This window comes from Doryrhamphus excisus, linkage group LG1 (genome assembly GCF_037039965.1).
Source record: "Doryrhamphus excisus strain RoL-2023G ecotype Guam linkage group LG1, RoL_Dexc_Guam_v1.1, whole genome shotgun sequence".
Lineage (NCBI taxonomy): Eukaryota > Metazoa > Chordata > Actinopteri > Syngnathiformes > Syngnathidae > Doryrhamphus > Doryrhamphus excisus.
Window position 1 is genome coordinate 29,057,307 of NC_136357.1, and position 18,477 is coordinate 29,075,783.

The 18,477-nt window shown below is 40.3% G+C and overlaps 1 protein-coding gene across 3 annotated transcripts in view; it reads right to left on the bottom strand.

The window, feature by feature from the left end:
• The window catches only part of LOC131132286 (multiple epidermal growth factor-like domains protein 11), a 74,818-nt gene that overhangs the window by 46,648 nt on the left and 9,693 nt on the right, over positions 1-18,477 (bottom strand). For all 3 annotated transcript variants that reach the window (XM_078793406.1, XM_078793401.1, XM_078793396.1), the window contains exons 2-4: positions 7,550-7,673; positions 6,008-6,109; positions 1,344-1,444 (exon numbers count right to left, since the gene is read on the bottom strand). In XM_078793406.1, coding sequence (XP_078649532.1) covers positions 1,344-1,444; positions 6,008-6,109; positions 7,550-7,659 — 313 coding nt within the window. In that variant the 5' untranslated portion in view covers positions 7,660-7,673. The remainder of the gene's footprint in view (positions 1-1,343; positions 1,445-6,007; positions 6,110-7,549; positions 7,674-18,477) is intronic.

The window sequence follows — 18,477 nt, forward strand, 5'->3', positions numbered from 1 at the left end:
TGCATGGTCTCCCCGTGCATGCGTGGGTTTTCTCCGGGTACTCCGGTTTCCTCCCACATTCCAAAAACATGCTAGGTTAATTAGCCACTCCAAATTGTCCATAGGTATGAATGTGAGTGTGAATGGTTGTTTGTCTATATGTGCCCTGGGATTGGCTGGCCACCCCGGCCTCTCGCCCGAAGACAGCTGGGATAGGCTATAAACCGGATGAAAATGCTGCAAAAAAAAATATATAAAAAAAAATCTGGGAAAGCCAGGCCACCAGCAGCAGCTTTCTTCCGTGGAAGAGAGGAACCTTTCAATTAGCTCTTGTTGAGCATGTGGGGCGGGACAACAAAGGACCTGTCCCGAGTCATTCATGTTTGGCAAAGCCGGCAGCCATGTTCTGTGTATCGCACGCTAGGTCACAACCGCCATTCAAAGCACAGGAGTGTGTGTGCGACTGTGTGTGTGTGTGTGTGTGTGTGCGCAACATTGCACAATGAACTCGCGGGTTATTTGTCCAAGTCCAACAGGAGAATCAAATTAAGTTGTTTACAAGCAGATGCTGAATAAAGACACACAATGTGTGCCTCTTTACCATCCCCCCCCCCCCCCCGGGCCAAGCCATTCACTTATGAAAAAGCAGCACGGCTCTATAGAATTTACCATCTAGAGTGAATAATTGATTTATTTTGCTGGACTGGGGGGGGAATGCATCAGTAGCCATGAGATAAGGACAGGAGATTGGAGGATGAACAGATTCTTCTTAAGCCAACGCTGTAATTATGTCTTCCCTTTTTCTTTGGAAAAGAATAAAGTCAAAATTATAAAGTATTATAAAGTATTACATTAGCAATAGCGGCGTTACAGTGGAACTTTAAAGCGGAACTGCACTTTTTTTTGGAATTTTGCCTATTCACAATCCTTATATGAAACCCGCACTCATATTTCTTCCCCTTTTCTTGCGCAAGAAAATGTGTCGATATGAGCTAGCTAACAACGGACCTCATAAGAAAAATACCTATTTTGACACTAAACACCTCACAAAAACAATAAAAAAAAAAACGCCAACAGTTTCCCAATATTATTACTTGATGGATACCTACATAGATACCTAGCTCTCAATTTCGCTACAAAGACTCAACTAGAGTCGGCGTTTTTTACCCGAGGACTGGAGCACACGTCTTGTGCTGGAAGACACAGCCATCCCAACAAGAGCGTGCGTGTTGTCGCTGTATCGACGCTGAACTAGCATAAATCACTGTCACATGTCACAATACGTCTCATGAATAATGACTTATTTCATTTTAGAATATGCCGCTACGTCACCAAAGTACATGCAAAAGGGGGACCCGACTTACGGACACACAGGTCTGCACTTTCGTAGAAACCCGGACAGCACTGAGAGCGGCGTCGGTACATGGTCCTCACGCCTCTTCTGTAGGCCGTCTTGTAGCTGATCCTGCACACGGTGAGAACGCATGCACACGCTCTGATAAACAGCACCGACAATCAATACTCAATACGTTACATTACAGTGTTGTACAAGTGGGAGTGCATCAGGGATCAGGTCTGAGCCCCTTCCTGTTTGCTGCGGTGATGGACAGGCTGACAGGTGAGGTCAGACACGGATGTTTGCGACATCAAGACAGGAAGCAGAACTGGAGGTAGCAGAGATGAGGATGCTGAGGTTCTCATTGGGAGTGACCAGGATGGATAGGATCAGGAAGGAGTACATCAGAGGGACATTACGTGTTAGAGGCCTTGGAGATAAAGTCAGGGAGGCCAGACTGAGATGGTTGGGACATGTTCAGAGGGGAGCTGCCAGGTAGGAGGCGTGGACGAAGACCAAAGAGGAGGTTTATGGATGTAGTAGACGTAGAGGACATATGCAAAAGACAGGGTTGGATGGAGACAACCCCTGAAGGGAAAAGCCAAAAGAGAATTAAAATAATGAAAAATTTTCAAGCATGAAAATGGCTAAATTCCCAATGCCCACTGAGACATATCGTGATATGTTGTATTCTAAACTGGCCACTAGGTGTCAGTATTACAATACATGATGTTGATGAGACAATAGTACTGCACACAAAATAAAACTAAAAAAAAGCAACAACAAGGATCTCTCCCAATGCTAACATGCGAGTCTATTAGCTAATACAAGTGTAAAGGTGACTATAGGGATGTTACTTCGTTTGTAGAGCTCTCTAATAATGTTAGAAATCGCATTTAGAAGGTCGTACACATGTTTAGTATACTCTGATTATAAAAATATTTATAAAATAAGGAATCATACTTTGTGGAAATTCACTTATCACAGTCGCTTATCACACCAATTCACGGCCATAAACAAAAAAATTACTGTAACAGGAAGTGTTGTGACATTTTAAATAGTAATAATGAACTAGATTACTGTAGAAGAGTTTTAACGTCGAGTTTCACTGCAATAAGCTAAGTGACCAAAAACGACACATATGATTTCAAACATTGCTCCTACGTAGCTAACCTTCAAACACAGATTGTGTATAATCCATAAATCACAAATACTAATATTTTTTCAAAGAAGTAACATGGAAAAGCACAACAATATGAAGAGTGTTTACCTTGAGGCTAACCAACATCCCTCTGCTTGCTTGTCACTGTTCTACAAAGCATCATCACTCATTGGGTGCAGGAGCACTGGGAGGGTTTCTGCCCTCCGTCTACCTGCCGCGGCAACAATCTGGACGGCAAATTCATTCATTCTATGGCTGCAGGTGCACTAACAAGTATACTTTTCAGGTGCAACTCCAAATCTAGGTTTTTAATAATGGGAAAAAAAAAATCCAAAAAGTGCAGTTTTCCTTTTCACAATCTTCTCCAAACGGCAGTGCACCAAAGAAAAGGAAAGCCTTCACCGTGGACGTGAAAATGAACATCATGAAAAGGATTATGATTATTTCATGCTAATAAATGCTAGTCGGGTCATGGATTGGGTGAGTTGTTGCAAGGAGATTCTAACATAGACAACCTCGGGGATAAAAGTAAGTAGTTGTTCTCTTTTTATTATGCTTTTATTTTGTATTTTATTATTTTACGACTGTATTTGACATATTCTTTGTGTGTTGTTGTAGAGTGTGGCTGACATCGGAGTTCATTTAGATATCATTTTGACCAGGGGTCTCAAACTCAATTTACCTGGGGGCCACCGGAGCTAGGTTCTGGGTGAAGCCGGGCCGCATCAGGTTTTCAAAAAAAAAAAAAAAAAAAAAACGAAACGCATTTATTAAAAACTGGAAAAAAAATCAAATCTTCAAAGCTTTTGCTTCTGCTATACCCTACACTTTTTCAGTACTTTGGTTCCGGTTTTCCACAGTTTTTTATTTTTCTATACACAAAATAAGATGAAAAAAATAAATAAACAAATTAAGAATAAAGACAATAAATCAATCAATAATAAATCAGTAAAATAATAATAAAACAGCAAATAAGAAAAACATAAGAAACCACATACAGTTGGTGGAGAAATGATTTTTTTCAGATTGAAATGTACAGTATTAACAGTTATTTAACCTTTAACATGAACATGAATGAAACTTCATAATTTGACCCAATTAGCAAGTTAGCATGGTACTCAGTTCCATCTGGGAGCAGCGTGGTAACTTTAACGACATGTTTGATGAGATGCTTTATCTTGACGTGGATTTTCCCTTTTTATTCCAAATCATTTCCTGCTTTTATTTGTACCCAGAATCATAAGTTTAGCTTCATTGCTAATACAAAGCAAAACAGGGCGGGGCAAAATCATGTTAATTGTGTCCGGTGTGCATTTCAACATGAAACTTTGGTATCAAGGTGGGGGGCCTCAAACTGGCGCCGCGAGTTTGAGACCCCTGATTTCGCCATATAAGTACAGTAAAAGTGAGTATGAATGAAATACTCCAATCTTATGGTATCAGATATGACGCGTCTCTTATAGTCATGACTTCCTGGCAACACTGAAAGGCTAATCAACCCCGACCGACTTAACCGAATCAACATTTAAAGCGGCGAATCTAATATATTCAGGATGACGTCCGATGAAATTCCCATAAAAAAAAAACGGCGATGAAATCTATCATCTTTGGAAAAGGCGAGAGTGGCTTCAGCGTCGGGGGGGGGGAGGGTTCTCCTGCTCACTCAAGGACGTTGGTGTTTTCTGCCATTTTCTCCCTGAAGTTCAATGACTCAGCGCTTAGCGGAAGGAGCTTAACTGGTGGCTATAAAGCTTAATGTGCTCATTAAAGCCAATACGCTGACAGTCCTTCATCAAAATGGCCGCATCACTGCAAGTGTTAGTGGGAGACTGCAGTGAATGTCTGCTTGTCGTACTTACAGTAGGGCTTACAGTAGTACTGTACCATATACAGCACACACAATATACCAGCACGGGATGGATGCCGATGATTGATTGATGTCCATTTTTCATATCTGACATGGCATCTTAATTATATCTGACTTTTCCTGAATAAGTTGTGGATCTTTTTACATGTTTTTTTTTTAATACAGTAGAACCTCAGTTAGCATTGTTTGTTTTCGGTTGTTTTTAGTTAACGTAAAAAAAATTGGCCCCGGTTTGCGTTCTGGTTTGCGCAACATGTCTTGTCGTGTTTTTAATACATTCCGCTAATAACTGTGTTATTAATGTATTGTTACCACAAAACGTCCTTGTTAGCAGCTTGCTAATACAGTGGTACCTCAGTTAGCATTGTTTGCTTTCGCTTGTTTTCAGTTAACGTCAAAAAGTTTGCCTCGGTTTACGTACATTTTCAAGTTAATATATGACATGTTGCTCATCTTGTCGTGGTTTTAATACATTCCGCAACTTTGTTATTAATGTATTTTTATCACAAAACGTCCTTGTTAGCAGCTTGCTAATACAGTGGTACCTCAGTTAGCATTGTTTGTTTTCGCTTGTTTTCAGTTAACGTCAAAACGTTTGCCCCGGTTTGCGTACATTTTCAAGTTAGTATACGACATGTTGCGCAACATGTCTTGTCGTGTTTTTAATACATTCCGCAACTGTGTTATTAATGTATTTTTATTACAAAACGTCCTTGTTAGCAGCTTGCTAATACAGTGGTACCTCAGTTAGCATTGTTTGTTTTCACTTGTTTTCAGTTAATGTCAAAAAGTTTGCCTCGGTTTGCGTACATTTTCAAGTTGCTCATCTTGTCGTGTTTTTAATACATTCCGCAACTGTGTTATTAATGTATTTTTATCACAAAACGTCCTTGTTAGCAGCTTGCTAATACAGTGGAACCTCAGTTAGCATTGTTTGCTTTCACTTGTTTTCACTTAATGTCAAAAAGTTTGTCCCGGTTTGTGTACATTTTCAAGTTAGTATACAACATGTTCCGCAACATGTCTTGTCGTGTTTTTAATACATTCCGCAACTGTGTTATTAATGTATTTTTATCACAAAATGTCTTGTTGGCAGCTTGCTAATACAGTGGAACTTCAGTTAGCATTGTTTGTTTTCACTTGTTTTCAGTTAACGTCAAAAAGTTTTCCTCGGTTTGTGTTAGAATAAAATGTAGATAGAATAAATATAATGTTAGTTATCACCATTATATCCATTTGCTTAGACAATAGAAAGTGACCCTGATCAGAGACCCCCAGCGACCCTCGGGTCCTGGAGGTGCCTGGATGCGCCAACAGCGACCCTGCAGATGTTCATGTTAATCCTGTAAGAATGTGTGCAAGATAAGAACTCCTAAAATAATAATAAAAGTAATTACTCTCACATATTCACACAGCTCGTGCAACTGCCTCCCCCCCCTCTTAGAGTTGCAAGACCATGTAGTAGGGACCCCCAAAGAGAATAACTCTTACTCAGAGTGGAGCTGCATGTCACCGGGTATGTGGTTTCACTCTACTCGCTGCGAGTAACTTTGAATATTGTTGTCTGTCTCTTCTGTATTTCTGTATTTAAGTGGTTTTAAGTGTCACGGGAGTTTGAACCTGACAAAAAGATACTCAGAAGCGTTTCTCCTGCTGTTCATACCTGTGCCTGGTGCATTTGAACCAGTTGAGGATGTCGGTGCATCTGGTATAGTAGACCTGGTCGAAGGGATGAGCATAAGACTCCTGGACAGTCACGGCATAACTGGAAGAACAGCAGATACCCAACGTCAGGATGGTGGTGCACCTCAAACGGCAGGCAGCACGGCTTGTTCACGAGAAAGCCGCTGTAATTATCAGATCATCAAAAGAGCTTTGCACAGCAGAACCTTCAACGTCTAATTCAAGGACTTCTCATCTGGCAGGATTTGCTAAAAAGAAAAGAAATAAATAAAAACAGACAGAAAATGTACCAGAACAAAATGAATCGATTTTGAACTCCTAGGACACACTGTTAATAATAATTTAAAAAAAGCAATATTTCTTTGAAATTCATTCCATTCATACAATGATAGTACAGGTAAAAATCCCAGCATAGCTTTCCATAAATCCATCATACAGTAAAGTCTCGTTATATCGAAGTACTGCTTATTACGATACTATTTCCATTTCCCGGCAAATTTCTAGTCTTTTATGATATAATTAGTTCCGTTAGTACGATACTCGGTTATTATGATAATCCGGTTACTACGATGCCCTTTTCATCTCCCGCCAGCCAATTTGGTCTGCTTATATCGATACAAAAGCAGCTTAAATCAATCTTTGCTTAAGGATTTCAATACCAAAAAAGAACACGGCGAACGGCTGCTTCCAGTCAACTTATTTTTCACACTTCCACCACCAGAGCGCAGCACACACACCGATTCCCGCACTTCCTGGTTCACAGGTCATGCTCAACCCGCCCCACATAGCTGGCCAAACACATGCCTGCAACAGAAGAACCAACTGACATAGCATACACACCTATTCCGACGAAGACACAAGCGTACAAATACATGTATTTAATTGTGTTGTATTCAGATATCTTTTTATCGCTTGCAATAATCACTGTTTTTGTACATGCTGGCGTTTGTGGCTTCTCTCGTGTGTATAGAACAATGTCGAGTGCATTATTGCCCACTTTTAATGCAGTTCGGCGCAGGATCGGATATATCGACAGTCCGGTTATATCGATATTTTTGCCGACTCCCGACAATATCGATATAACGAGACTTTACTGTAGTTGTGTGCTGAGATGGTAAACAACGTAGTAAATCACAGCAAATGTAATATTTAAGGAAGTACTGAAGCTGTCATATTAATACCCAGTTTGTTGTCGGGGCCAAACATCATTGGATCTCATCTTTAATAAAAAGGTGAAAATGATCCTCAGTTCCTGCTGATTACACGGGAAGGTCATCGATCACAGCATCTTCACTCAGTGTTGCCCTCATCAGAATTTGCACGGTGATTTTATTCCCCGAGCGATGAGACCGCTCAAGCAGTCATATTACCATCACGGAGAATTTACAGCCTCGGGAGTAAACCTTTTGCCTGATAACCGACAGCCGGCGATTTGTGGCCCGGCATCCATTACTTGACCGCATTATTTGGAGCGGAGTTGTTCCATTTTCAACATTCGGAGGCTCAGATGTGGAAAACTGACCTCTCCCAGTGGCTGCACACGTTGGGATCATCTGGGTTGAGGGTCATCACCAGGGAGATGAAGCTGAACAGCCGCAGTAGCACTTGGGAAGAGACGTCACCGGGCCCCATCGTCCTCCTCCCTCCTAAAAAAATAGACAGATAGACTTTCTTTATTGTCATTGCACCCGTGCGGCTCCCGTGTAATAAAAAATAAAAAATAAAAAATAAAAAATAAAAAAATAAAAAATTTAATAAATAAAAAAAAATAATAATAATAAATAAAAAATAAATTAAAAAAAAAATAATAATAATTTAAATCATCCCAAGGATGATTAAAAAAAAAAAACCTTAAACCAGGGGTGTGTGCTAACCACAGCCCATAATTCCATATTAAACAAAAAAAAAGCAAGTTGGAGTTTGGTCTGTTAATGTCTTAAAGACAGGGAACACGATAGCCATCATTTCATTATAGATAGTTTAGAGTTTATCAGCAGTCAGCAACAATCGGGTCGGATTATACCGCAAACCAATTCAAGACTTAAAAGTGTAGGCGTGTACGTACGGTATGTACTGCTGTGTACCAGACAATGCATTTTTCCATTTATGTTGGGTATTTATGTTGGCCTTGTGTTGTGTGGGATTGCTTTCTCTTTCAATCTCTCTTCTATTTGCCAGTAAAATGAATAAAACATTGCTATTGTAAGTCAGACAATAATTCACTTGCAAGACTAAAAGCCTCAGAAGCTGTCAGACCAGAGTTTAGACAGAGATGCTTTACAGAAGCTCATTTTAGAAGCTTACATTACATTGCAGAGAACACAGACGTGCTCTTTAACCACAGTAGGACAATTAGACGGATTGTACTGCACTTTTAGCAATTAGCGGCAAAGAGAAATTGATATTATTTTTATCAATATGTTTTGACGGGCTGCACGGCGGGGGCGAGTAGTTAGCGCGTAGGTCTCACAGCTAGGAGACCCGAGTTCAATCCCACCCTCGGGCATCTGTGTGTGGAGTTTGCATGTTCTCCCCGTGCATGCGTGGGTTTTCTCCGGGTACTCCGGTTTCCTCCCACATTCCAAAAACATGCTAGGTTAATTGGCGACTCCTATTATTTATTTTATATTATATTATCTTATTATTTCATGCCTTCAGGTCTCTAATAATGTTTAGGTTTCACTAACTTTTGGTGGAATTTTGCCCATCATTCACAATCCTTATGTGAAAATGCATATTTCCTTACATTTTCTGTGCATTATAACGGCAAAAAACGAGTTAATATGAGCTAGCTAACAATGCAAGTCATTGGAACACACCTATTTTGACTACAAAAAAACCCCCAAACGTTTAATTCTTTGGTACACATGCTGCTATAATGCAAGAACGAGTACATTGATGATAACATGTAATACTTAAAAGAATACTGGCTGCACGGTGACCGTGTGGTTAGCGCGTAGGCCTCACAGCTAGGAGACCTGAGTTCAATCCCACCCTCGGCCATCTCTGTGTGGAGTTTGCATGTTCTCCCCGTGCATGCGTGGGACTATGTTATGCTAGCCATAGCATTTCAGTATGTGGAATCAAACTATGGAATGGATTGAGTAAGGAAGTCAAACAATGCACAACGATGAGCCAATGTAACAGTTAGTGATTGTAAAAGTACCAGATGGAGGGGTAGGATTTAATAAGCTTTGCTTCTTCCTACTCCTTTTGGACATGTGGAACTGGGAACTGATTATGGGATGCATTCAATTGGAATCTGATGCATGTTCTAATGAAATTAAACCATGACCATAATTTGACTAAAAATCCACAAATTTACAGAACTAAGAATAAAACTTACCACCTATTCCCCCCACTGAAGAGTAGGATATTGAACACATTCTTAATAAAACATCCAATTGTTAAGTGCAACACACCTGAGGGAGTGATAAAGAAAGGGTTTCCAGTTTCATTAAAAGTGCTAATCTCGGGCTTTTCCTCCAATGTGCCACCAAAGAGCCACTAAGATCTTAATACAATGTCTACCTGCCAAATCTCAGCACTCAGCCCTTTCGTATGGAACGCAAAACGGCATTGACCAGTCGGCTCCCTCGTGGCCCGCGCACGTCTCCACCATGATGGACGACGCCGGCTTGCTGACAGCAAGTCTCCGCTCAAAATGACCGCGCAAAGTTTCCCCGTCAACCGAGATGAGTTAAGGACGGCGTGATTCATTTAAGTTGTATCCAGGTATTGTGTAAATGGGTCAATATGCCACAGTAGAGAACAAGTTATGTTTCCACAACAAACACAAAAGATAGAAGAGAATTCATGAATACGTCAAATGGATCATCAAAGACGTTTACCCTACTTCAGATCTTTGGAGAGGCAAACTTTAAATAAACCAAGAGTACTGTCAAACTGGTGTAGTTTTGTCAACGATATAAATATATATATATATACAGTATATAAAGTAAAGAACCTTGCATGACCTTTAAAACAAGCATCGCAATGCTACCTGTCAGAGCTAGTAGCAAGTCTTGAGTAAGTTTCAAAACTTTTATCGTCAACACAAGACAGGTGGAGGCAAAGTCTCAAGTACGGGTTGAAATTTTTCGACGGAGAATCCTGGATCTAGTCAGTGCACGTCGTCATTAGCGACTAGCTTCTGTGCACATTGAAACTCAATTCTCGACAAACTGTAACAAACTTGTGGTTAAAGGAGACAAGACTTAGTCAATGATGTAGTTCCAATTGTGTAATTTTTTTGTTGACATACCGTATTTTCCGGACTATAAGTCATACTTTTTTTCCTAGGTTGGCTGTTCCTGCGACTTATACTCCAGAGCGACTTATAAGTGAAAAAAGTGTTTATGTTACATAAACACCGAACGCCTTTTCTGTTCATGTTTATTTTTTTGTGTAGCTGAATAAGCATCGTGTTAGCATATCTTACACCTATTCAGTCTGTTCTATATTAACCTGAAACATAAGTTTCATAAAATGTCATAAATTTTGGTCGACAATGAAGGGGTCAACTTAACTGATAACCAATGTCAGATAGGTTTGTGTATGGTATTGTTGATGTATTTGTAAATGTTTATTAAAAATACTCTGTTTTGCTGGATATCAAAAATAAGAATAAAGTAATCAATAAAGCCTTACTATAATTTGTCTTATGAAAAAAAGACTGCAGAGCAATATGCTATATGGCCAAAATCCGTCATCATGATTTATGACACAAATGAAATGATAGTGTCTTGTATCTTTGTTATGATAACCTAACTATGAAACTATATTTTAATAACTGGTCTTTTTTTCCCCTCAGTTTTACACCAGCTACTTTATGCTCCCTTCCCAATGTTGAGCTTAGCTTGTGTCCACACTGAGAAGCACAGACCATAATCCCACTGACTGGATTAAATCAGCTGTTTTTGTCTTAAATGAGCAACACTCAATTGCCGGCGCACCAATCTGTGAAATGGCCCTGATCCCCCCCCCCCATGGATCAATAGCCACCGATAAGTAAACCAGGCGAGGACAGAGAGATGGAACGGATGGTCATTGAGATTTGTCAATAAATAGATCAACTTAGTCCCTCCTAGCTTCAAGACGTCTTACTTTTGTCGATTAAGGGCTTCTTGCGTTCCACCGCAATTATTAGCGCTTATTAAACTTGCAAAACAGGATCAACAAAAATCACTACGGCTGAACATATCTACCGAGTGACAACGGGGGGGAAATGCTGCGTGGAGGTGATGAATCCATAGGAAGCTAAATCGATGAGGCGGCTCTGAGCATGCTCTTCTTATAATCACAGAAAAACTATATGTCGTTATATAATATCAAAATAAAAACATCATAAATATTGGCTGTCGGCCTCCCGCTACCCTGGTGAGGATAAGCAGCCGAGAAGCCGTTTATAGCCGTTAAAGGGGAAGTGCACTTTTGGTGGAATATTGCCCATCATTCACAATCCTTATGTGAAAATGCATCAACGCATATTTCTTTGCATTTCCTGTGCATTATAACGCCAGAAAACGAGTTAATATGAGCTGGCTAACAATGCACGTCATTGGGACACACCTATTTTGACTAAAAAAAAACCTTTTATCGTTTGATATACATGCTGCTATAATGAGTACATTGATGATAACGTGGAATACTTAAAAGTATACTGGCTGCACGGTGAGCAAGTGGTTAGCGCGTAGGCCTCACAGCTCGGAGACCCGAGTTCAATTCCAAATTCAGGCATCTCTGTGTGGAGTTTGAATGCTCTCCCCGTGCATGCGTGGGTTTTCTCCGGGTACTCCGGTTTCCTCCCACATTCCAAAAACATGCTAGGTTAATTAGCCACTCCAAATTGTCCATAGGTATGAATGTGAGTGTGAATGGTTGTTTGTCTATATGTGCCCTGTGATTGGCTGGCCACCAGTCCAGGGTGTACCCCGCCTCTCTCTCGCCCCAAGACAGCTGGGATAGGCTCCAGCACCCCCGTGACCCCTCATGAGGATAAGCGGTCGGAAAAAAAAGTACTTTTATTAATGACATGAATGAAAAGATGATATATTCAGCTGTATTCATCCAATTTCTCTTCATATGTGGACTATTTTTACCTTCACTTGGAGTCATTCTTATGATTTATTTTGCAAGGTTGCCACTGTCGTTAATTTTCAGGAGAGGAGAACGTGAATTAAATGACACGTCTTTTATTACCAACACAAATGAACAGTCATGAGTGAGTGAGCGTTCCGTTGGTTTCACCTTGGGATCAGTTTTTTTTCTTTTATTTGGAGTATGAATTGTCTTGTTGTTATCATTAAATAATCTGATGTGAGCCATCGCATTATCGTCATTTTATGAGTCGTGCCGGGCTCCGTGCCGGGCTCCGTGCCGGGCTCCGTGCCGGGCTCCGTGCCGGGCTCCGTGCCGGGCTCCGTGCCGGGCTCCGTGCCGGGCTCCGGGCCGGGCTCCGTGCCGGGCTCCGTGCCGGGCTCCGTGCCGGGCTCCGTGCCGGGCTCCGTGCCGGGCCCTACGCCAACTCTTACAGCAGGGCGCCACTGAGTGCGCTGATAAATGAAAATATATATCTATATAAAACATATCAAATATTAGCAAGATTGAATTTCATCATTTCCTGTTTAAATTTATCCCGGGTGCGTTCTTTCAGCGCATGCTCAGATATGACGCATCTTCAGTTTTAAAAATGGGGGCCACCAATCGGCCCTGGACTACTGCGGAAAATTTGTTTTTTGATCCAAACTAATGGTAATGGTAATGGTAATGGTAATGGTAATGGTAATGGTAATGGTTTAATTTCATTTGAACATGCATCAGATTCCAATTGAGTGCATCCCATAATCAGTTCCCAGTTCCACATGTCCAAAAGGAGTAGGAAGAAGCAAAGCTTATTAAATCCTACCCCTCCATCTGGTACTTTTACAATCACTAACTGTTACATTTGTTCACTTCCTGCTTTCCTAATATAGATTAAGTTTTTTTTTATTTTTATTTATTTATTATTTTTATTATTATTGTTTTTTTATTATTTTTTATTTGACAAAATTTCAAGACTGGACAAAGGAAAAACTGAAAAAAAATATTTATTAGTTAGTTATTAGTTATAATTACAGTTATTCCAACAAGTGAAAGAAAAACTCTGGGAAGTCGGTATCACGTGACGTTGATGTTTACGTTTTACTGGGCATGCCCCATTGGCTACTCTGTTTGATTATAGCGCCGCATGTAGACCAGAGATCGGAATATTCCTTTCGGTGTATACCATTGTTTTGGGAAAAGTCATTCAGAAAGAGGAAAAACGTCAATTTCCACGAGCTTCCACATTTAGCAGCAGATATCAGTAGATTTACTGAGCAATTCCACAATTTCGTTAACACGGAAACCGTAGGGCGCTGAGATTAGATATGATGGGACAAGTCAAATGATCTGACATGTTTTTTTAATGGGGTCAACTTCAAAAATTCCCCAAATCAGCAGGGGATCAAATATTTCCCCCGCGACGCCCAAATGACTGCCAGAAGCACGATCAAACATGGTTGTTCTCCTCACTTCATCTTTCACACAAGTCGGCGGTGGCGTCCAAAAGTTGAATAAAGTGATGAAATTGCGGACAGAAAGGACAAGATGCCAGGCAACAGAAGTCAGAAGTGGTGCTTTCTTTGTTCGGCGACTTCATTTCAGTCTGAAGTCAAACGGCGCACATTTGAAAAGCGTTCATGTCTTAAAGAGCAGAAGCGCAGAAGGCAGGCAGGCAGGCAGGGAGCTTTTATCCAAATCTCTTAGAACAAACAACTGATGCAAACTCCGGGCACCCCCGGTCGGCGCTTCTGTCCCGAGAGCCCCCCCCCGCGCGATGTCAGCTGCGTAATTCATGAGCGAAGTCCATCAGACGGTGGAGGTGCTGTGAGGTATTTCTACAGTCCCGGTGCAGCTCACATAAGTCACCCCGTGTAATTTGTCGGGCAGGCCCGGACCCGCCATCCACCTTTGTATCGATTCAAGGCCTAAGTGTGGTGCTGATTAAGCACGGGGCATTTAAGGATCAATCAGGGCCGTATCTGCCCGTATGGATTATGTGTACAGTTATATAATACATTCAGGAACAATTTGACTTTGCCGGAAAATAACACTTTTCAAACGCTCTCCATTGATCATAACGCTTTGATCATGGCGCAGAATTGATCTTGATTTGAAAAATTGTAAAATAAAACAAAAACCTACCATGAGCAGAAATGGGTTTTGTAGCAAAACCTGCACCAGGTCGCAGCAGCGGGGGTGTACTTCCCCTTCTCATTGTACATGCATTAAAGAAAGATATGTTAATAGAGGCTGATTATGTATTCCAGCGCTATTGTCGGCTTTGGAAGGAAACTTGGTGCAGGGGGCGTTTACACCAACCTCGGGAAAAGTTGCATCAAACAAATATTGAAAAACTTCTTCTCGTGGTTCCCAAACTTTTCCCACCCGGACATTAGGGGACAATAGGGGTCTGAAAAATGCATGTTTGGGGCCATGTGGGTATTAGCGGCACATAAAAATATAAGTTAACAACAAAACAAACTTTAAAAAAAAAAATGAAAAATCAGTAGTAATTTGACAAAAAGTCAAAATATTACAAGAAAAAAAGTTATAATATAACAAAAACCTAATTTTAGGAGCATAATGGTGCCATTGGAAACAAATTCAGTCGCAATGTTGTGAAAAACAAAATAAATAAAGTTTACATTTTTGCGGAAAAATGTACTGTATGTTACAGCAATAAAGGCAAAATATTATGGGAATAAAAAGTCATAAATTACAGGAAGAAATTTAAAAAGTTGAAAAACATAAAAAGAGCTGAAGAATAACAATAAACTTAGACCACACGGGGGTCAAACAATAATAAAAAAATTATATAATAATTCAATCAAATAATACGTTTAAATATTAAATAAATATATGCACATTTTTTGGATTCTTACAAAACAAAACTAATTAAAGTTGTAATATTTGGAAAATGAGGTTTAATAATTGATGCGTTATTATTGAGTGAAGTACAACTTCCATAAGTCACCCTGTGTAATTTGCCATTGTTGCCAATTGCCAATAATGCCACTGAGAAGAAGACAGGAAGCAGAACTCTCATTGGGAGTGACCATGATGGATAGGATCAGGAAGGAGTACATCCTAGGGACATTACATGTTGGAGGCCTTGGAGAGGCCAGACTGAGATGGTCGGGACATGTCCGGAGGAGAGATAGTGATGTGGCGAGAAAGAAGAAGAAGGTTTATTTCAATATTATGGAAATAAAATACAAAAATATTCTGCCAGTAAAGTCATAATATTACCACAAAAAAATTACAGACTATTTAAGAACAAAGTTGAAATATTTGGGGACAAAAAAAAGAAAAAAAAACAAAAGTTTGAGTTGATACTAATAATAACTTTTTCACTGATGTCACAAAGCTGAAATTTATTTTTTTCTTGAAATATTGTTTATGGGGCAAATCTGCATTGTTCTCCTCTCGGCCAATCCGCTCGGATTGATCAGTGTGCTCCACAGACCACGCTGACTCTGTTGCGATTGGTTTAAAAGCAACGACTCATCTTGGACTTTGCCGCTCATTTCCTTGTTTGCAACATACTTTGGTTCCAGAGGATATGAAAGAATTTGTGGCTTGCTTTTCAAGCACGGTGTAATCTCCATATTGGCACTCTGACTTGGTGGCATGCCCAGCCAAGGATTGGACTTTAGTCGCCATAACAACGCGCTGGCAAAGGAATCAGGACGTGTATCGATTATGCCACGCTTGGAAAAACGGTCACACCTTCTGCTGTATCAGCTGGAACAGAAGTATGCATGAAGAGGGGATGCGGAGAAGCTGAGAAAAAAAATGGCAGACAAACAGTCATCATTTCGGTGCATGGGAAGTGCCAGACACTTTAACAAACACTTCAGAAAACCAATTAAAGGGGACTTATTATTATTATTTGGCTCTTTTGTGACCTATAAATGTTGTTACAATGTTGGATTCTCATGGTAGACAAGGTTTGCCCATTTAGAAGTGAGCCCTGAAATCAGTTTTGGATGGCAAAGCTAATTTTTGTTTAGCTTGGGCAAGCATCAGGCACAAGTGGTTGGAGTTTCACTGGTTTGATAATAACAATAATAATACATTTTATTTGTATAGCGCTTTTCAGAGTACTCAAAGATGCTTTACAGTAGAGAAAAAAGAAATAAAAATAGAGTTGAGTAAAAATCCATCCATCCATCCATCTATCGTGTTTTTGGAATGTGGGAGGAAACCGGAGTACCCGAAGAAAACCCACGGGAGAACGTGCAAATTCCACACAGAGATGGCCGAGTGTGGAATTGAACTCGGGTCTCCTAGGTGCGAGGCCTGTGTGCCAACTTACATTGGTGATGAGTATCTATACGCATACAGAGATATATGTATACAGCGTATTCAGGACTTCAAATTGGAGCCGTCACTTTTATTGCGAATGTTGATCCCAAAATCGGAGCAGAATGCCAACGTCGAGCTAGCAGGGCAGTTAAGCGGTGGTAGGAGCGAGCTGTGTGACAAAAGTAGACATTTTGTATTGGTATATTTGGTATTGGATGACATTTTTAGCTAATTGGTTATTGTTAGCCTTATGCATTATTTTAGCTGTTTGAAGATGAACTATATCAGCAAGTTGAAGTATTTGTCATTTTTAGAAATAAGGAGTTAGTATGTTCTCTGTAGGCGGCATTATGAATTATCCTTACTGGCCTTTTTTTGCAGTACATTTAGCGAGTGAAGATTGCTTTTATAGTTATTAGCCCAAATTTCCAAACACAATAAGTAAGATATGGTAGAACCAGAGAGCAATAAAGAGTGTGGAGTGATTTCTGATTGAGAATAAATTTTGCTTTGTTCAATATTGAAATATTTCCGGCCACCTTATGTTGTATATTTGTAATATGAGCTCATATTTTCATCTACTGTGATCCCAGAAATGTATTTTCCTTCACCCTTTCAATGTCTACACCGTCTATTTGTATTTGCTGGTGCGTGTCCTTTCTGCTGTTAGCAAACAGCATGATTTTAGTTTTATTTAGGTTCAAGGACAATCTATCATCAAACTGTCTTTTTAGTGTGATCATTTCTTCTCTGACATTTTGAATGATTTCATCTGTACTCCCTCCGGAACAAAAAACATCCGCAAATGATACCCAGATTTTTATGGGCATGTGGGCGGAACGTAACCCCCGTGTGGGCTAAGCCACGCTGTCCCTATTAGTAAGAATGCAGTAATCATCTTAATATCCGTGTTACTTGTGAAATACATTGTTGCATTGCTGGTAGTAATTGACAAAGGAGGCGTGAAAGCATTGAATATTTCATACCTGAAGATACAGTTATCTCAAAGTAAGTGAAGCAATAAATCCCGACAGCTCCGTCTCTGCTTTTTATGTTTTAAAGTTCACTCGCTCTCATGCCGGTCAGATCCACTGAGCCGAGTGACAGACGGTAAGACGAGCTGAGCCAAGAGGCTGTCGGTGAGTAGCGATATTCCCCCGGGTGTGCTGTCAGACATGAGGAGACATATCAGCACTATTTGTTAAAAGTCACACATAGTCCCGAGCACGCGGAGGACAGTCCACATGTCATTGAGACAAAGTGGCTGATAATTGAGCTGCAGTGCGCTGGAAGGGGAGGCTTTGAGGGCGTCTTTTGGATTTGGACCGTGTTTGTGCAGGGGGGGTGTGGTGTCAAACACAGCAAGTTTTATGTTTTCATTCGGGAAGCGTTTGCTGCATCACAAAAAAAAAACATATGTCAGGGTTGGGGGGGGGGGGGGCTGCTACACCTACATTTTTATTTTTCAGTTTAAATCTTACTGAAAGCCTGCAGCTGCTGCCAAAGCACGCTATTTCTTTAGCCGCCAAAGGAGGCTTATTTACATTTTTTTACGACCGTCAAGAACACAGCGGTATTGTCATTGTTTTTATTTTTTTCCCTTATAAAATATGTGCTACAGTCCATCCCAACCACTTCATTACTCATAAAGCAGCTCAATAAAAAGAAAATGGAAAAAAAAAATGACATAATTGAATATCAGCACGGCTTTATCTTACTCGTCTTATTCAATGCATGCACAAGTATGTTCATAACTGCAGTATTACTACTATTTAACACCCTGAGGATTATCACTCATAATTAGTATTGGGGCTCGACCGACTACCAAATCCTGAAACACAATTTTGCAAACTGTCAAATGATTTTAATCGGATTACCGTGTTTTTTTTTTAATGAATTAATCATGATTAATCAACACGAGTGGCTCAGTGTGTATTTAATGTACGGAAATGACAGGATATGCTGTATATTTGGATGTATTAACAGCTCCGGATGAAATGAATGCGTCAATCAAGCTAACAGATACCACGCAAATGTCAAAATATACAGTATTTGTCG